At 48.9% G+C, this 20,118-nt stretch overlaps 2 protein-coding genes and 1 pseudogene across 10 annotated transcripts in view; 2 read left to right on the forward strand and 1 right to left on the reverse strand.

The window, feature by feature from the left end:
- The window catches only part of ASH2L (ASH2 like, histone lysine methyltransferase complex subunit), a 56,384-nt gene that overhangs the window by 16,780 nt on the left and 19,486 nt on the right, over window positions 1-20,118 (reverse strand). For 7 of the 9 annotated variants that reach the window (XM_045535893.1, XM_045535890.1, XM_045535898.1 and 4 more), the window contains 5 exons: window positions 18,924-19,091; window positions 18,433-18,626; window positions 13,721-13,813; window positions 12,374-12,472; window positions 10,918-10,977 (listed from right to left, as the gene is read on the reverse strand). In XM_045535893.1, the coding sequence (XP_045391849.1) occupies window positions 10,918-10,977; window positions 12,374-12,472; window positions 13,721-13,813; window positions 18,433-18,626; window positions 18,924-19,091 (614 nt within the window). Of the gene's footprint in view, window positions 1-10,095; window positions 10,835-10,917; window positions 10,978-12,373; window positions 12,473-13,720; window positions 13,814-18,432; window positions 18,627-18,923; window positions 19,092-20,118 lie in introns of those variants that run through there. The other 2 variants (XM_045535895.1, XM_045535894.1) reach the window with 1 other exon arrangement.
- On the forward strand, window positions 1,930-6,706 carry STAR (steroidogenic acute regulatory protein). Its single transcript, XM_045535904.1, has 7 exons — window positions 1,930-2,110; window positions 3,177-3,290; window positions 3,584-3,711; window positions 4,880-5,038; window positions 5,178-5,362; window positions 5,961-6,054; window positions 6,550-6,706. The coding sequence occupies exons 1-7, from the start codon at window positions 2,047-2,049 to the stop codon at window positions 6,661-6,663; spliced, it is 858 nt and encodes a 285-aa protein (XP_045391860.1). The 5' UTR covers window positions 1,930-2,046; the 3' UTR covers window positions 6,664-6,706.
- On the forward strand, window positions 15,887-16,672 carry LOC123626708 (annotated as a pseudogene).

Below are 20,118 nucleotides of genomic sequence, written 5' to 3' on the forward strand. Positions count from 1 at the left end.
AGCACTCCTCCCTCCGTCCCCTGTGGAACTAAGTGTTCCTCCCTCTGTGCTTCCCAGACGCCTCATCTGCTCTCCAGCTGTCCCCACTGGGCCACAGGGCTCGATCCACATGGTCACAGTTGCAGAGCTCTGCAGAGGACGCTCCGTCAAGGACTGAGTGGATGGATGGATGCACCAAGTCCCCTTTTCTGCCCCAAAGCCCTGCCTTCCTCCCTGGCCCCAGGGCCGCCTTCTCCAGCACTCTGTGCCACCACGGCCAGGTCTCTGAGTCCCCTGCCCCCCGGCCTGCTGTGCCCACCTGGTCGCCTGCCTTGGGAGCTCTGCCCCCACCAAAAAGCAGGCCCAGATGCAGAGGAGGTGCCCAGACTCTCGCCACACCATACTGCTCAGAGGGACAGTAAGAGTTAACTAGTCACCCAGCCCGGGAGGGATGAGGAAGAGAGGAAGGGAGCCTTGGCCCTGGGTGAGGTCACCCAGCGCCACCCCCTGAGTCAATGACAGCCTCTGACATCAGCACAGCTGCAAACCTCAGCCCTCAGCGTCCCAGCCCGCCCCCTCCCCTCCAGATGGCCGTAACTCTCCGCAGGATGGCAAGAGCGGGGCCTTGAACGTTATCTGCATGGCCTGTTCCGCAATAACCCCCACTGCCCACCCGCTGCGGTCAGGTGTGCCGGGCCCACACGTGCCGAGGGAGCACATGCACGGGGACAAGCGGGTGAGGAGCAGGCCAGCCGCCCAGCAAGGCCACCGCACTCCCCCAGGACCTGGGCCTTCATCCCCAGATGCCAGCCTCCCTCGGGAGAGGCCCTGCCGTCCTCCCTGGGGACTCTTCGAGGGTGAGAGGCAGGTTTCCTAGGTCAAAAGATGTCCCTGCACCCTTAGCTGCTTCCCCAGCTGGTCACTCAGTAAAGAAGGAGCAAGAGTCCCCTCCCTGTGTCCCCGCTGGAGCCGAGGGCTGAGGGCAGGATGGGGTTTGAGGAGGGGAGTAGACGCAGAGACAATCATCCCGCAGAGACAAGCGGACACACGGCCGCTGGCCAGACCAGGACCCGAGATACATCCCCCAGTGCTACTGACAGTCAGAGGAACAAGCCACCCCAGAAAGTGTGGGGGTCAAGGAAGCTTCACAGGTGACAGGCTGCAGTGGGCCTTGGGGAAAGGCTGGTGGCCCCAGGCTCACAGGGCCCCCACCCCGCCTCACCGGGTGGAAATGGGGGGCTCGCCTGCTCCGCACAGGCTCCGGCACCGGGCCTGGCCTTTCATCCTGTCTGGGGGGACAGCGGTGGGGCCCTGCTGCTGTCCCCTGTTCAGCTGTCCCTCTGCCTCCAGGCAGTGGTGACAGGACACGAAGCTGTCCCACACAGGAGGCGAGGCCTGGGTCAGACACAGCTCTAGTGCAATTCTCTCTGTGCCCAATGTTGCAGCCCCAAGGTCACCTTTGAGGGGACCCAAAGATTTCATCAGAGCCCAGCACGCAGGTGTGGAGCTCGTTGCCCCCACTGCGCCCGGGTGACAGCGGGTGAGGACTGCAGAGGCGACTCGGCAGCCTCACGTGTCCTCACTTAGCACCACGGGCCCCCGAAGTGCAAAGACTGGGCCGAACACCCAGCACCTGTTTGTGTCAATGCAGGTGTCTGGGCCGTGGTCTAGACCTGTGAAATCCGGAGTCGCTAGGGCGGGGGCTAGAACTCGGCACTGTCAACCTGGAGACCCACTGTGTGCCTCCTGCTCAGCTGCTGTCCTCCCGTCTCCCGGGTCGGCCCCCCGCTCTCCCTTCCTTTCTGCGCACCCCCCACCCCCTCGCCACAAATGGCCAAAGCCGCAGCGTGAGGCAATCGCTCTACCCTTGACCCTTCCTTTGCACGGTGAGTGATGGCTTTTTTATCTCCCGGTGATGAAGCACAGCCTTCAGCTGGGGACATTTAAAACGCAGGACCCAGGGGCGGACCTTGAGGGGCTTAGGAGGGACAAAGAGCCGGCCCTGAGAGCAAAGGTGCAAAGGCGGCAGCAGCAGCAGCCCGGGCACTGCCACATCTGCCACAAACGATGCTGCTGGCAACGTTCAAGCTGTGCGCCGGGAGCTCCTACAGACACGTGCGCAACATGAAGGGTGAGTCCTCCGCGGTGGCGGCGCCGGGGGTGCTCGCCAGGGGCTCTCAGGCAATGCGGGTGGGAAAGGCGCTGGGGTCGGGGGTCGGGCCACCCACGTTCTGATCCCAGTTGCGCCTCAGACTGGGGTGCCTGGCAAGTCTCTTCCCTTCTGGACCTCAGTTTCCCCACCTGAAGAATTGGGCTGGACACTAAGATGTCCCTTCGAGATTCTGCGATTTCTAGTCTCCCTGCCAGGGCGCCAATCCTTCTTAACTATTGCTGGCTTTGCCTCCCTTCAGGGCTGGACGAGGCTTGGATGGAGGAAGGTCTCGCCCACAGTGGCGGAGGCAGAGTCAGGCTTGACTCCAACAAGCAGGACGGGGGAAGAAAAGAAAGGGACGGGGGAGGGCAGGGGCAAGACAGCAGGACCAGGGAAAGAGAGAAGCAGGTGGGGCAGGGACGTCTGGTCATCCCTGTGCAGCCAGGAAGAGACAGGGACCAGTGACAAGAGGCTACTTTTTGTAGAGCTGATTAGGACCCAAAGTCATTTGAGTCAATCCCCTGCTACCACTGAAAGGGACACAAACCAACCTAGACAAGCCCTTTCCACTCGCACTGGGCTGAATTAGCTACGGTTTGGACAGGCCCCATGCTTGGCAGAGCTGTGGCTGGCAGCGGGGCTGTCCCCACTAAATCAAGGACTCACCCGCACGCTGAGCAGTGGAGGCTGCCGGCATCCACGGACATCGGGGGTGGGTTTTATTCTCCTTCTGCAGCAGGTTTCCCGGTTGTTTGGACAAAAAGAGAGAAACTCCAGCAGGCTCTGCTGCAGTCGTTTCCAGGCAGGGCCGGGCCCGACCAGCCCAGATGGAAGCCAATTTCTGGGTGCTGGAGGCAGCCTGGTGCAGCGTAACAAGCACCAGGAGTTGGGGACCTGGCTCTGGTTCAGGTCTCTGCTAGGAATCTGTGTTCCTCAGCAAGTCACTGCCATCTCCAAGCCAGCGTCGTCTGTGACAAGCTGAGGGAGTGGACTGGTCCGTAAGGGGACTTCCAGCTCTAGACCGTGGCTCCTTCCCCCCCTGCAGGGCTGAGGCAGCAAGCTGTGTTGGCCATTGGCCAGGAGCTGAACCGGAGGGCGCTGGGGGGCCCGACCCCTGGCACCTGGATGAACCAGGTTCGGCGGCGGAGCTCTCTGCTCGGTAAGTGCTCAGGCTTCTGGGCTTCTGCCAGTGGCAGGAGGCTCCCGGGGTGCAAATATTGTGCATGTGGCTCTGGCGTCCGCCTGCCCTGCTGCCCTTTGGGGGAATGTTCCCAAGGCCAGATCCCCTCCTTGTCACCTTCAGCTGCCGTGTCTAACCTGACCTGCAGGCTGGGCCCCATGGCTTTGGTCTTGACTCTTCAGAGGAAAGAGCAGATCCAGAGATCAGAGGGACGAGAGCTGGTGGGAGGCTAGGAGACTAGAAAGGACCTGTCTCTCCTCACTGTGTATCAGGCTCTCGGCTGGAGGAGACTCTCTACAGCGACCAGGAGCTGGCCTACCTGCGGCAGGGGGAGGAGGCCATGCAGACGGCCCTGGACATCCTCGGTAATCAGGAGGGCTGGAAGAAGGAGACCCAGCAGGTAAGCACAGGTGTGGAGAAGGCTGCGCTTCCTCACTGTTATGCTGTCACCCTCAAGGCCAGCTAGGGTCACTGCTCTTCTCTGAATTCCTGCCTCAGGCAGTAGTCGGGGGCAGCAGGTGGTTTGAACTTGAGAACTCCTTCCTGAGAATATATCCTTGGACACCCTCTTCCCCCGTGAAAGGCATCTGGGAGCCTCCTGCTTGAGAAACACTATTGCGGAATCCTTAGCTCCCCTCCCAATACACTGTGCGCCCACCTAGCAGAGACCCAGCAATGGGGACCCCACATGCACTAGAGGCATCGTCACCCTGGGTCAGAATTGCCACGGCGCCGAGTGTGTCGTCTGTGCTGTTCAGCCCACCTCGTGGCTGAGCTCACCCTGCAACAGGGCTGGGCTAAAAGGGGGCCCAAGGCCGTCTGGGGTTCTCTGCTCCTGGGCACTGCCCCTTGCTGGGAGCCAGTGACAAGGCATACGGTAAAGGCCAGTGGCTCTACTGTTGGAGACTTTGGTGGCTTCATCTTCAGCGAAATCTTACATGCTGCCTGTTACTCGAAGTTCAGGCAAAACCTCTCCTTCCCCAAGTTCTCAGAGTGATGGAGTTAACAGACTACTGGTTTGGGAGTCAAGAAACCTGCGATTTAAGCCGGCACCGCTCTTAGCTAAGGGTCCCCCGGCAAACCACTCACCCTCCCTGGCCCCACATCCTGCGATGTGAAAAGAGGTATTGAGCTAAAACAAACCTCTAAGATCCCTCCCATCATTCTGTGTATAATTAAGCTGTGTACATAAGCCCGTGTATAATTAAGCTGACTGTGGACCAGACTTTTCCCACTCCCAGGTATGTCTCTCAGGATCTTTGAGCTTCTTAAGTCAAACGTGGGTTTTTCCAGTTGGACCTAACCATGCCACCAACACTTGCCACCAAGAAAAAAGGTCTGAGGGCAGCAGGTCACGTGCCCCAGGCTTCAGCAGCTGCACAAGGCCGTGGCAGCAGTGACTGCCGACTGGATCAGAGTCCAGGCGTCCTCACGCTCGGCTCGGAGTTCCTTTCACTGTCCGCTCCCCACTCCCCGCCGACACCCCTTGGCTGCTGTTATCTGAGATTCCTAGGCTGAGAGTATTTTCCTCTAACCTTTACCCTGGGGCTCCTTTCTCTCCCTGCCAGGCGAATGGGGACAAAGTGCTGAGCAAAGTGGTCCCCGACGTGGGCAAGGTGTTCCGGTTGGAGGTGGTGGTGGACCAGCCCGTGGAGAGGCTCTATGAGGAGCTTGCGGAACGCATGGAGGCCATAGGAGAGTGGAACCCGAATGTCAAGGAGATCAAGGTGAGCAAAGGCCAGGTGTGGGTGGCAGGGACCCAGGGAAGCCCACTCTGAGTGGCGGGCGAAGGGGGCCCCCAGCTGTGGGTGGTGCTTAGCCCCCGCACTGGCTGAGCAGTGACTCTGGTTCCCTGTGGCCCGGCAGGTCCTGCAGAAGATTGGCAAAGACACGGTCATCACCCACGAGCTGGCTGCAGAGGCAGCAGGAAACCTGGTGGGGCCGCGCGACTTTGTGAGCGTGCGCTATGCCAAGCGCCGCGGCTCCACCTGCGTGCTGGCCGGCATGGCCACGCAGTTCGGGAAGATGCCCGAGCAGAAGGGCGTCATCAGGTAGGACAGGCAGCAGCCTCCACACTCCCCTCTTCCAGCACGGGCATGTTAACCGCAGGCACTCCCGCACGCGTGTCAAGGTCTGAACCCCTGGCTCCAAGAAACTGCCCCTTGGTTCCTACCCTGGGCTTCCTTTTACAAAAGAACATCCTAATTTACAAAGTAGGGGAGAGGGACAAGATTGGCCCTACTTCAACAGCCAGTTTGTCTTGACCCTCCCAAAGTTTAAGAACCTTAGTCATTTTCTAAAGCAAGGGGCAGGGCAGACAGCTTCAGCTGGTATGCTCGGTCGTCTACACCACCTGGAACCCTGCGGCTCCCTGAGTTCCCCAAGGCCCCAGTCACTCCGAATCCTTTCCCCAGCGCCCTGTGATCTAGCAGCGAGAGGGCGCACCAGGCCTCCACATCCCACTCCAGCCACAGCCATGTTTGTTCGGACGCGCAGGTAGCCAAGCCGCCTGTTAATACCCTTGGCAGAGGGCACGTCCCTGATGAGATTTAGAAAAAAGACAGAGTGCTCTAGAAATGTGGCTAGTTTAACGAGTCAGCGTAAGAGAGAACTCGAATTGTCCTGACGTGACTTCTCTTCATTTGCCAGAGCTGAGCTTGGCCCCACCTGCATGGTGCTCCGTCCCCTGGCTGGAAGTCCCTCACAGACCAAACTCACCTGGCTGCTCAGCATTGACCTCAAGGTGCGGGGCGTGGGGGCGGCTCGGGGAGGCAGTGAGGACACAGGCTCTTCGCCTCCCACAGGGGACAGAATCACAGGCGGTTGGGCAGGAAAGGGACTTGAGTGATGGCCTCACTGCTATTCCATCATCTCAAAAGCCTGCAAGAGCTCCCTCTGAGCTCGCACATTGAAGTTCAACTTTGTAGGTATCGGTTTAGAAAGAAGGAAATTCAGGCCCAGAGAGCTTAAGTGGGAGAGAGGTGATGTAATTTGCTCAGGGTCACTCAGCTGAAGACAGGACTGAAATTTGTCTTAACAGCAAATCTTGTGCTTGATGCTGTCCTGACACCAGGGCAGCAGTGGAGTCCCCAGCCCCTGACCCTAGTCAACTCCAAGGCTGCATCTATAAACAGAGCTAAGGACCAAGCCCCAGGCAACCTAAGTTTGTGATAGGGTGGCAAAGGTGTCTAGGGTACAACATCACCCCCACATGGTCAGATTCAATCTTCTCCTGCAGGGGTGGCTGCCAAAGACTATCATCAACCAGGTCCTCTCACAGACCCAGGTGGATTTTGCCAACCACCTGCGCAAGCACCTGGAGTCCAGCCCGGCCTCTGCAGCCAGGTGTTGAAGCCCAGCCTGCCGTTTCCACTGTGCCCAGCTGCGTTGGTTTGCGTGCACGTTAGGACAATCCCTGCGGAAGCCTGCACATCGTCTGCGATCGCCACCTGGTGACAGTGGATGGGGTGGGTGGAGCATGATACTGGGACTGACTCAGATTGGTAAAGGTTTTAGTACCAAGGAAATAAGGATGAGGCTCTTAGATAAAGAGGTAACTTCATTCATAGATTAGCTGTTCAGGAGCCTTAGAAGGTTAAGGCTCCTAAAATAGGCACCTAAAATATTTGTACAACTTTTTTCTCGGCCCTTACATGTCCACCTAAAACCTCTTAAACATGCTAGTGGCTGATAGTGGATGCAGAGGATATTAACTGCAGGGAGTGGGAAGTCTTGTTTTATGGGCTCAAGAACGCTACTCCCTGCGTGTGGCCAAAGCGCAGCCTTGCAAAGGCGGCTCCGGCAACCCTCTACTCCTCCACCAAGGAGCTCCAGAGCTCCACCAAACAGGCAACTGCCCACAGCAGGCACCTTCCAGAAATACAGCCCAAGTTTTCTCTATGGAAAACCACAAAACTAACTGTTAGACTGGTTTCTCTACTTCTTCCCTAAGCACCAGTCAGAATAAAGAGTCATAATTAACACAAAAACATTAGTCTGGACCTGTTTTACAATTCTACTCTTAGATTACAACTTCATACTAGAATAGTCCCATAAGTTTTTTTTTTTTTTTTTTTTTTTTTAAAGATAGGTACTCACTCTGTTGCCCCGGGTAGAGTGCAGTGGCTGTTACTGTAGCTCACTGCAACCTCAAACTCCTGGGCTCAAGCGATCCTCCTACTTCAGCCTCCAGAGTAGCTGGGACTGACTATAGGCGCACGCAACCACACCTGGCTAATTTTTCTATTGTTAGTAGAGAGGGGGTCTCGCTCTTGCTCAGGCTGGTCTTCTGGGCTCAAGCGATCCTCCCATCTTGGCCTCCTCGGGTGCTAGGATTATAGGCGTGAACCACCGCACCCAGCCAAGGACAAAGCATTTAATTAAATCCTCTAGCTCATTAAAAGAAACTACTAGAGATTTATGTCACTTAATTATTTGGAATCTGTTACCAGAATTCTTCATAAAAATGTAATTTCCATGATAAGCACAAACTCAAGTCAGTTCTTAAAGAACTCTATAACCAATAGCTGATTAATAGGCCAGGAAGATTAAATTACAACTGATAATTTTATTTACCTAATTAAAAAGATGGTACCAAATGAGAGAATGAATAATATTACTAAGATAAATTTAACATTTCTATTATTTATGATGCCAATTAGTAGAATTCCACAGCTGTCACCTGGGCTTGGGGTTGCCCACTCCCCTGCTTGAATAGGTTAAAATTTTACTATTTTTGGAGAAGTGGCTGGAAGAAGAGATAATATGGTGATAGCAAATTCCTTTTCTCAGGATTCAGGGAACTTATGCTTTAAAATATAAATTGGGATGGGATTACTTTGCTAAAACATGTTAAGTAGGATGAAAAAAATCTCCATTACCACCCAAAGCTTTTTCATTCTAATTTTCATAGCGTTGATGATTTACACCATTTGGAAACAGAGCTCTAGCTTACTAAGCAAAACAGCAGTAGTAGGAATGCTGGTATTTATTGAGGTATTAAAAGTGTGCAACTGATAGAGATATTTATTATAATTTATTCTGATTGTTTCTTAGAGTAGTCTATTTTTGTCATGGATAAAACTTCATCCAGGAGCCTCAAAGCTGAGAGGGGACAGTTGTAGAGAAGTATTTCTAGAACAGAATTACCCTCCACTACCAGCTAAGAGAAAATGGTTACTTATTTAAAGATGTTAAAGCAACGTATACTCCAGTTTTAAGAGAACAGGCTGATGGTGAAGAAATGGGCTTTCGTCAAATGCCCCTTTACTGGATTGTGATTTACCTCCTTCAAACAACGTAACTGTGTCTTTGTGGTCTCCGTGGAGATATTTTCCCACTTGTTTAATTTTACATTGAAATAAAGCAAGTTGTCACTGATGATCTGATTACAGAAACTATTTTATATAGGACTACATGAAAAATAAGTATTCTCTGAGCCCTTCAAATGAATCTTATTGAAACACACGCTTTTGGATATCAACTTTAAGCAAGAACAGCGTTATTTCTGTAACCTCTGATTGTGAGAACCAAATATGCACAAAAACCTAACTTTACAATTTAGATGGAGAGTGGGTGGGTGTATGTACAACTTATGTATGATAATTTATATTACACAGGATTCACCTCTAACTTCTTCTCAATAACCCCACCCTCATTTTCTTGGAGTCTCTCAAACTCTGATGATCTAGAAGCTGCATAACCAGGTCTGCCCTTGACCAGCCCACGAACTAACAGGTGTCTAGACCCGAGACTCTGGCCTACAATCAATACTGATTGTTAGGTTTCCTGTTAAGAGATATGGAATGGCCAAATCAAAGAGTTTAGGTGACTCATTCAGTGACAAATATATTAGTGCCACTGTGCTAAGATACCTACCAATATTCTCTTGAAATTTGGGAACTTTCTTAAACAGAAAAATGACAATAAGATATTCGTAAGAACCACAGGCATAACATACGGTGATTCTGCGGCAACATATCACCTACTGAACCACTCCACCTGTTAATCTAGGTGGAGAGTGCTATGCAGGAGAGGCTCTGGGCAATGCTGGGAGGACTGCATTAGTCACGAGACTGATGAATTTAAAGAGAGACAGGAAAGATACCAATGAATCCCAAGAGAAGCTTCATCCTTACATTCCAGTTTTTTTTTCTTCTTTGTTTTGAGACAAGGTCTCACTATATCACACTGGCTAGAGTGCAATAGCATCACCATAGCTCACAGCAACCTCAAACTCCTGGGCTTAAGTGATCCTCCTGCTTCACCCTCCCAAGTAGCCAGGACTATAGGCGAGCACCTCCGTGCCCAGCTAATTTTTGGATTTTCTGTAGAGACGGAGTCTCACTCTTGCTCAGGCTGGTCTCAAACTCCTGACCTCAAGCGACACTCTCCTCTCGGCCTCCCAAAGTGCTGGGATAACAGGCGTGAGCCACTGCACCCAGCCCCAGTTTTTAGTATTCTAAAAACTGCCTTTAATTGTCAGCTATTACAGAGGAAGCTAAGCAAGGCAGGAAAACTACTGGCACGTATCACCACTCATGCTCAAGGAGAGGAGCTGGAAGGGCGCCATAAACATCACTTCCTTGAGGTGCCAGTTTTCACAGAATACACGGGGTGGCTGATTTGGCTGGCGAGAGTGAGAGCAAGAGGGGAGCGGCTGAGACACAAGACAGAAACCTGTCTCTTCCTTCCCATGCTGGCTCCCCTTGCTCACACTGCCCACGTTTCTGACACTGTCACCAAGAGGAACCCATCCTGAAGGGAGCCCACGTTGCCACAGAAACTTCAAAACAAGTTTTATTTTGGAAGAGTTTCTCATTTTGTTAAAGCTGCAAGCAAGCTCTTTCACAATTACAATTCTAGAGATCTAGTAGTTTCCGAGATCCCAGTGTTCAAAAGTGTATTTCAAAATCAATAACAAAGCCAAACCCACACCAAAAGGAAACAGCTCTTAGATTGCTTTGGAATGTACAGCGACTGATTTCAGCTGTTCTCAGACACAGGCCCAGCACTTCCTTGGAGGACAGGTAAGATGGAGGCAATGGCCACAGAAGGAAATGTCTTTAAATAAGTTAGTCATTTGGACAAGATTATTCACTCCTTAGAAAATACAGTAAGGTAACAAGACCTAGCTGGCAGGGTGTGTGGTACAGCACCAATTCCACAGGGAGCGCACGGGATCCTGGGGTCAGCAGCTGTTGGTGGATGGCACACAGGGTAAGAGCGGTGGCTGAAGTGGGGAGACAATGCCAAAGGGCAGCGGGCCAGCCTCGCCCAGCCCTCTGACTTGCTGACAGGAGAGGCTGTGTTCTGCAGCATCTTTGGAAGAACATTTGAGACAGTTCGCTAATAATAACAAAAACCCCAGTGTTCCTCCCCAGAAGGTCTGTGTCTGGAAAGAAGGCAGGGCCTGGTCAGGGTTCCCACGGGGGACTGCGCCTGCCATCCACCTCCGTCTCCACGTGATACAAGACGTCGGCCAGGGTGTGCTCCACCACCGCGCCCCAGCCCATGTCGCTCATCTGAGGGAGGAACGAGAGGCGGCACGGTGACTAGGGGCAGCCGCAAGAAACAAAGACACTGAGGACATTTTAACGCTACTCACGGGGCGGTAAGTGAGGTCCTTCGGAGGATACTTGAAGCATGGCCCAAAGTTAATGGAGACCTGGAGTAAATTCAGTTCAAACAGACATGAAGAGAAACGTTAAAAAATATTGGAAAAATATGTGACACGAGAAACTTTTCACTTTAAATGTAGCTATAATACTTGTAGTATAACTGAGACAAATAAGATACATATTAATATTACTAAAAGTGGTCAACATCCTGATTTCCATCAAGAATTAGGTAAATAGGCCGGGCGCGGTGGCTCACGCCTGTAATCCTAGCACTCTGGGAGGCCGAGGCGGGTGGATCGCTCGAGGTCAGGAGTTCGAGACCAGCCTGAGTGAGACCCCGTCTCTACTAAAAATAGAAAGAAATTATCTGGCCAACTAAAAATATATATAGCAAAAAAAAATTAGCCGGGCATGGTGGCACATGCCTGTAGTCCCAGCTACTCGGGAGGCTGAGGCAGTAGGATCGCTTAAGCCCAGGAGTGTGAGGTTGCTGTGAGCTAGGCTGACGCCACGGCACTCACTCTAGCCTGGGCAACAAAGTGAGACTCTGTCTCAAAAAAAAAAAAAAAAAAAAAAAAAAAGAATTAGGTAAATAAAATAGACCTGCCTTGATTTCTGTTTACACCCTAAACATTTCCTTACTTTACCTTCTTCAGTGGTAGCTACTGACAGACTAAAAATACATGGAAACCTCAATTCATTACCTTTTTAAGTGTGTTTGTAAGTTTGGTTTTTTTAAAAAAACAAACAGGCCCTAGGCCAAGCGCAGTGGCTCACGCCTGTAATCCTAACACTCTGAGAGGCCAAGGTGAGAGAACACCTTGAGCTCAGGAGTTCAAGACCAGCCCGAGCAAGAGGGAGACCTCCCGTCTCTACACACACACAAAAATGAAAAAATGAACCAGGCGTGGTGGCATGCACCTATAGTCGCAGCGACTCGGGAGGCTGAGGCAGGAGGATTGCTTGAGGTGCAGTGAGCTACACTGATGCCCCTGCACTCTAGCCGGGGCAACAGAGCAAGACTTTGTCTCAAACAAACAAAAAACCAAGAAAAGCCCACACAAAACAGGCCCTAATGATAGTCCCCTTCTTATGCTGGATCACATTTTATAAAAAGGAAATCAACGTAAGCAAAGCTACTAATAGTGGTAGGTTATCATGACATAACACCAAGTTGACTTACGCATGTATACACTTTATATCCTTCCACTGAACAGTAACACCACACAGTGCATTCGATAGCTGCATGACCTTTATCTGTCCAAGCAAATACTTCCTAAAACCCCCAAGTGTTTTTGAACCAAACAGTAATAGTAGCAACACATGCCTGTGTCACTCTTAGGCTGTTCAGATTTCTTTCTAGAACTCAATCATCTGCTTTTTCACCATCTATTCACCTACTTCCCTCAAGTTCTGTTCACAGGATGAACACAAGATACGCACCGTGCAGCTCTTGTACAGCGAGATGGCTGGAAAGTAAACCCCCTCGAAAATATCTTTGTAAGCCACACCTTGATTGGCACCATTTTTATAAAATATTATCTGAAACAAAAACCAGGACTTTACTTCAGAATTTATCAAAAGAACAAAGAAAGAACTCACTCGGAAAACACTTTAGAAGTGCTGCTACCAGACCAGTATTCTAAAAATAGTATTAATTATATAGGTTGTATAATATATATATAGAATTATATAGCTTGTATAATAACAATATCTTAAATTTATGTAATACTTTAGATATTTCAGAACATGTTTACATGCACTATTCTAACTGGATCTTGGATTTCTTATTTGCTTCCTGAATTCCTATGCTACATACACCAAACAGTTCTACATTCTCTTACTCATTATATTGTATTAATATTTACAAAAAGTAAGCTGGCCATCCATGGACTCCTTGGAACTCTATCTGCTTGAGCTTATTTATTTACTGATCACTTTCCACTGTACCAGTTCTTCTGCTTTTTACTTTAAGGTTCTGTTAGAATTTTCTGTCCCAGTCCCTGATTCCTCATTTTCTCTGTCCTTTCTCTCCCATAATTATCCTGAATAGTCTCCTCACCACTATAAATCTGGTTGTCAAGAGAGGCTCCTTTCTCTTCCCAGGAAGAGCAATCTCCTCCCAGGCTCTATTTCTGGCTCTATCATCCTTTGATCTATGAACTGTTTCCCTTTACTCGCCTCACCCACTCCTCAAAAACAACCAGAACTCTAGTTTTTTTCTCCTACATTCCCCTCTATTCCTGTCCCAGGTGGCTTCACAGCATTTTTATGGAAAAATATTGCTAGCTCAGAACTTTCTTCCTCCCTACCCCTTTCCGCTTTTATTTTTGGCCCCTGTGGCTGGCCCAGATGAGCCAGTCCTTCTGTCACTGTGCGCTGACCTTGGACAGACATGTTCCCAACAGCCCTGGGGAAGGAAGCAGGGAAAGTTCTGGAGGACACTGAGTGGGCCAGACCAGCTCCAGCGTCTCCAGCCACACTGCACCTCCTCTCTCAGTCCAGTGTGCCTCCCTCTGTCCTTGATACCCCCTCTGACATGGAATAAAGACGTGTGACTTGTGTATTTCCTTGTTGGGCCCCTGTCCTCCTACCCACGGCACCACAGGGCCAGCACGGGAGCCACAGGCAGGACAGTGAGCCTGATCTTCCGCCGCTGGCAGCTGTGTTACCAGAAAATTCCTTCCCCCCCGCACCCTGCCCCCCGCATTTTCCTCAATTTTATGATTAAGCTGCGGGTCCTAGTCTTTAAGGCCTTATAATTCTGATGTGTTTAAGACCATGACTCACCTCACTATGGGGAGTCTGCTTTAGGCTCTTCTCTGCTTTATCCACAAAGTCTTTTTCCTCAAAATACAAGTAACTCTTGAACTTTATCAAAGCCTTGAAAACCGAGAAAGGAAAAAAAAACCAAACAGGCACATGAAGTATCAGCTACATCATCATGGGGGGATAAAAAAGCCAGACTCATACAAACAGCGCTGAGCCCTTGTGCTCTACAACAGAAAGCAAAACTCTGTGATTTAGTTTTGCTAAATTTTGAACTACTATGTGCTTCTTTAAAAATACCAGATGGCACAGCTTGTTAAACATTTTCAAAAAAAGACTCAGTAAAAAAATCTGTCAGGAAATACATACACATAAACACATACACAGGCTCACCACAACAAAAATACCCATGAAAGGGGCTAAATTAATGCATACATTTCCCAATAATCTCAGTAAAAGAAATGACAAGTTTACTGAGCCGGAAATCCCTTTTTCTATAAAAACATTTTGAGGGCCACTGTTTCTCCCACATGTGGTCTCTGGGCCACCTATTCTTGCTGGTTCCCAAGAGTCTATTTAACTATTTACTCCCAGATAAACATATGACATTAGTTTTTAGAATTTTAATTTCTTAGCACATACATGTATTAAGCATGGTAAAAAAAAATTCACAAGATACACAAACATAAAAGTTGGAGTCTCTCCCTCTCTCTGTCCCTCAACCCCAGCTTCCCCTGCAAAAAGCAAGCTCTGTTCCAGTGTCCTGGTATCCTTCCAGAGACCCAGACATATAGTAACTTCAAACTTAAAAAAAAAAAAAATACATAAAAGATATACACCAGATAAACATACAAAGAAACAAGCAAAAAAAGTCATATTAAGTGGTGACATACCATAAATTTTGTTTTGTATCTTGAGGTTTTCACTCAACAATATTACATTAGAGATCATTTTATATCAATATATATGGAGCTTTTGGACAGATCCATAGTACTCTGTTGCAGGGACACGTTACTAACAAATTGTGTATTTAAATTAAAAACAGGCCGGGTGCGGTGGCTCACGCCCGCAATCCTAGCACTCTGGGAGGCTGAGGCAGGAGGATCATTTGAGCCCAAGAGTTCAAGACCAGCCTCAGCAAGAGCGAGATCCCGTCTCTACTAAAAATAGAAAGAAATTAGCTGGCCAACTAAAAACATGTAGAAGAAATTAGCCAGGCATGGTGGTGCATGCCTGTAGTCCCAGCTACTCGGGAGGCTGAGGCAGGAGGATCGCTTGAACCCAGGAGTTTGAGGTTTACTGTGAGCTAGGCTGACGCCACAGCACTCTAGCCTGGGCAACAGAGGGAGACTCTGTCTCTAATTAATTAATTAATTAAAAACAAATTTTTATAATATAAATGAAAAAGTAAATAATTAAGAAAATTCCTATAGTACACCCTTTGAGGCAACTGCAGACCTCCATGTTCTGTAAACCAGACATTAGTGTGCTACACACTTAGGAGTTCTAGATGGCAAGATGCGAGATGAGAGCCCACAGTGTGATACAATCAATGCAAACGAGATCTTGGCCAGGCTGCTTATCAGAACTTAAAGGACTTCTACTACCCAATTTAAAGACTTACTTTAAAGCTACTATAATCAAGACACTGGCACAAAAGACAACAGCTGGAATACAGAGCTCAGAAGCAAACCTCTACTTATATGGTCATTTGATTTCTACTGTAAGTATCAAAGAAATCCAGTGGAAAAGGGGGAGAATTTAACAAATGGTGCTAGCATAACTGGGTAACCACATTGAAAAAAAATTAACCTTGACCTCCATACCATACACAAAAATTTAAGGTGGACCAGAGACCTAAATGTAAAAGCTAAAACCATAATGTTTTCAAAGGAAAACATGGGAGAATACCTTCATGACTTAGGTATGGCCAAAGGTTTTTAATTCACAGAAAACAGTAACTACAAAAGAAAAATTTAATAAATTAGATTTCCCAAGAATTAATACTAGGGTTCATCAGAAGACAACATTAAGAAGTGAACAGCCCATCCGCCCTGTTTTCAGGCCGGTCTGGCTTGGTCCTCCCCAGTAAGGAAATGGCCTGGGAGCCCGGGCTGATGAGCAGGGCCGCAGGGCAAACCTGAGCAGTTCTGTGCGAGGTAGGGAGGCCCCGACGGCACCTGGCTGTCTGGGGAAAGCGTCAGGTAGGTGATGGCCTACCGGAGCCTGTTGGTACTGCCATTTATTTTCTCGAAGAGGCAAATCATGCACTTTGCAATGAAATCTTCAAGGGGATCTCATGTCCCTGTGGGATACAAGGCCCCCAAGGACTCGAAAGAGATGGCTATCTGACTATCCAGGCTTCAGGATATCAAGGATGAACCCCAGCCCCTTGCCCTTGCAGATGATGATGCCAGAATGCTCCAGCTGGAAACCCAGAGAAGTCAAAATTGCTACAACTATCTATACAGGATGAAAGCTCTGGATGCCATTTGTGACTCTGAGGTCCCATTTCTCAATGAAGGCCAGCATCCCCATTCCTTAGTGGGCAAGAATTTCCACTTCTACCTGCTAGATCTGTGAAACACTTGTAGTCCTTTCAAGGTTGTACACAAGGCCCTCATGACCCCACTCCCTGCGTCGCCCCACCCCGCCCCGCTGGATGGCTGTAAGACAGCCCGCTATGGAACAGGCAGGGTCTTTGGCTAAAATGAGTGAGTACCTGTGCTGTCGGGAGGCTCCGAGGGAGCTGGCCACTGTGGTCAAATCACGAACTAGGAGCTCCCGGCGACAACACCAGTCAGCAGCCAAAGACCTAAGTCTGTCCCCTGAAGTCTCTCCAACAACCATCCAGGTGCCTTCCCCACCCCATCCAGTCAGAAGAGTCAGTTTGCTAAGCACGTCCTCAATCTGAAGAGCTGTAAGGACAACTCCAACACACTCCCGGATGGAGCGGAAGGACTGTCACTGTAGACTGAGACAGATGGCTGCAAGACGGGCTGCTTGCTGGGCAGCCCCAGGACTTCCGCTCAGCAGGCCCAGACTATATCACCCAAAGCTCCTGCTGTGTTCTTGGAGCTCATGCCTGGAGGGTCATTCCCCAACCTTATCTTATGGGCATTTTTAGAGCACCAGCTAAGACTTTATTTTCCCCTAGTAGCATTTTTTTCTGGATTTGAATTCAGATGTTAATCTTAATGTTCCTGTCGATGCCTCCTTAAAAATCCTGGCTTTGGCCATTGTTGACTTGCCCTATTCCAGGCTATATAATCCCCCTCCTAGGTAAGAGCTGGATCTTTTGTGTCTACCCCTTTGTCCATAGCACTATGGGAACTGTTTGGGTTTAGGACATCTCAGAGTTGACTGGTGGACAAGGCAGACAGGAACTGACGGGGAGGCCGGGTGAGGAAGTGGGCAGTGTGTGGAACAACTCACCCTGGGGTTCCATTTGAAACATTAGCACAACTGTTCCTGACAGGCCAGGATCTGCCCTTGCATTTTCATTCCATACTCTGCCATGCAGAAATTGAATAAAAGAGAATGTTCTGACATTTAGCATAATCTATGTCAGGCTATGAGACAGTAGGAAGAAATGATTTCCCTTAATAATACACTGGTCTGACTTTAACCCAATTAAAAAATAGGCAAATATTTGAAGAGAAACTTCCCAAAAGATAGATGAATGGCCAATAAGCCCATGAAAAAAATGCTCAATATCATTAGTCAAAGAAATGCTACTTTAACCCACAATGAGATACTACTACGTACCCATCAGAAAGGCTAAAATTAAGTTGACAGACAATAATAAATGTTAGCAACTAAAACTCTCATATTGTTGGTGGGAACGTAGTTTGGTAATTTCTTATAAAACTAAATATTTAACTACCCTATGTCCCCCAAATTCCATTTTATGTACTGACCCAAGAGAAATAAAAACATGTTTACAAAAGACTTACACAGGAATGCTCCATATCACCTTACTCACAACAGCCCCAAACCCCAAACAGCCCAAGTGTCCACTCACGGGAAAATGGATAAATACTGTGGTACATTCATACAGTGGACTACTACTCCATGGTGAAAAGAAACTACAGATATACGCAGCAAAAGGGATGAGAACCTCAAAAGCATTATGCCGAATAACAAAACCCAGAGACAAAAGACTACATAATTTCGTGATTCCGTTTATAGTAAGTCCAAAAGCAGGTAAAAACTAAAATATGGTAGGAAAAAAGTTAAAACCATGATTTGCCTCTGTGGGGCGGGGGCGGGGACTGACTGGCCAGGGGCTTGAGGAGCCGTCCTCAGGGGATGGCGAGCGTCTGCATCTCAACCCTGTCGGTCAAACTCAAAACTCAGTGAACGTACCCTCAATGTGTATATTTCATTCTGTAAAATTTTATAGCAAAGAAAAAACTAAACACGGTTGAACTGTAGCTAATGATATGTACCCCACAGTACTCAGGGAGGAGTGCACTGATGTCTACCATTTCCTCTGTAGTACATTAAAAAAAAAAAAAGACAGGTGAAGAATGAATGAAAGACATGTTAATGGTAGAATCTAGGTGATGAGTATTCAGCTCTTAAATCCTTTCAACCTTGTTACATCCGAAAATATTTCTAATCAAATGTCAGGGAGACATGTGAACTGGGGTTGGCATCACAAGACAACACACAGGCCGCAGCAAGCATTGGCTGCCCCAGGTTGGGGGAGGGGGGAACGATAAACTTACCTTATCTTTGTAAGTGTCAGGCAATGACTTGGCGGTCTCTGTGTCTTCAGGAAGGTTAATATAAAACCCCAGGACGTCCCCTTGTCCATAGCCAGAAGAGTAGTGTTTGCCAATGGACTGATGGAACTTGGTTCCCTTTTTGCTCCGCCAAGAATAGCTAAACTTATCATAACCTAAGGGAGCTTGAAGGTTACCTGTCCCAACAAAAAGATATATAGGAAGTCACGACTACAAGTCAATTCTGCTTTGCTGAAGGAAAAATATTTTCCTTCTTTTTATTTTGTATTTTTTGTCAATCTTGTGAAGATGCTTACAAACTGTTTCTTATAAGCAAAGAATTACAAAAATATTCCAGGAATGGCAAACCAGCTAAACCCTAAGAAACTGAATTTTATGCCCACAATCTGATAAACCTGACAGTCTTGAAGCCTTAGACAGATGGCGTATACCTCCCTATGTGCTGTGATGTCCCCATTATGGCCCCAGCTTACCTAAGGGCTGGGACCAACCCAGTCTGGCAGCGGTGTCTGGCGGCATTTCATCCACAGTGATTTCAAAGTACCAGGCACCTTTCCGTACCCCATGAGAGGCCCGCACCATAGAGTAACCTTTCTCTCCAACCACAGTCAGCCGGTCATCAGAGATCTTTAACTGGGGAGCTGCAGTGACGGACATTAAAACCGAGGCCTACAATTACTGAGATTCTTGGAGACAACTGCCACAAAAGCATGGGGCCCTTACACTCCAGAAAAACAAACAAAAAAATCCCAAGCCTGTAGTCCTAGCTACTCGGGAGCCCGAGGCAGGAAGATCGCTTGAGCCCAGGAGTTTGAGGTTGCTGTGAGCTATGATTGAGCCACTGCACTCTAGCCTGGGTGACAGAAAGAGACTCTCTTAAAAAAACAAACAACCCCCCCCCAAACAAACAAACAAACAAAGAATCACAAATATCAGGTCAAGGCCGGGCGCGGGTGGCTCACGCCTATAATCCTAGCACTCTGGGAGGCCGAGGCGGGTGGATCGCTTGAGGTCAGGAGTTCGAGACCAGCAAGAGTGAGACCCCGTCTCTACTAAAAATAGAAAGAAATTATCTGGCCAACTAAAATATATATAGAAAAAAAAATTAGCCGGACATGGTGGCACATGCCTGTAGTCCCAGCTACTCAGGAGGCTGAGGCAGGAGGATCGCTTAAGCCCAGGAGTTTGAGGTTGCTGTGAGCAAGGCTGACGCCACGGCACTCACTCTAGCCCGGGCAACAAAGCGAGACTCTGTCTCAAAAAAAAAAAAAAACAAATATCAGGTCAAGTGTTTGAAGTATTAGTTCAGGAGTTTAAAAATCTTGACACAAGATATCAACAAAGGAGGAAGAAAAAGGAAGAAAACTGCTAGATCATCTAGTTTTTCTTAAATGTGATTAAAAGCCAGGCAGGTGGTTCTTTGCCTGTAATCCCAGCTACTCAAGGCCCAGGCAAGAGGATCAGCTGAAGCAAAGTTTGAGACAAGCCTGGGCAACACAGCAAGACCCTGTCTAAAAAAAAACCAAATAGCTGGGCATAGCAGTACACACCTGCAGTCCCAGCAACTCGGGAGGCTGGGCTGGGAGGATCCCTTAACCAAATGGTCATGGTCAAAGTAACCATCAATAAGACCTACTGACGTCATGAACCCTATGAGATGATGCAATG

The sequence above is a fragment of the Lemur catta genome, chromosome 22 (genome assembly GCF_020740605.2).
Source record: "Lemur catta isolate mLemCat1 chromosome 22, mLemCat1.pri, whole genome shotgun sequence".
In the NCBI taxonomy this organism is placed as follows: domain Eukaryota; kingdom Metazoa; phylum Chordata; class Mammalia; order Primates; family Lemuridae; genus Lemur; species Lemur catta.

Bases quoted from the DNA above. Each gene is read 5' to 3' on its own strand.
- STAR (XM_045535904.1), top strand. From the start codon at position 2,047: ATGCTGCTGGCAACGTTCAAGCTGTGCGCCGGGAGCTCCTACAGACAC. The intron at 5,039-5,177 runs GTGAGCAAAGGC...GTGGCCCGGCAG, and splicing joins CGAATGTCAAGGAGATCAAG to GTCCTGCAGAAGATTGGCAA. The intron at 5,363-5,960 runs GTAGGACAGGCA...TTCATTTGCCAG, and splicing joins GAGCAGAAGGGCGTCATCAG to AGCTGAGCTTGGCCCCACCT.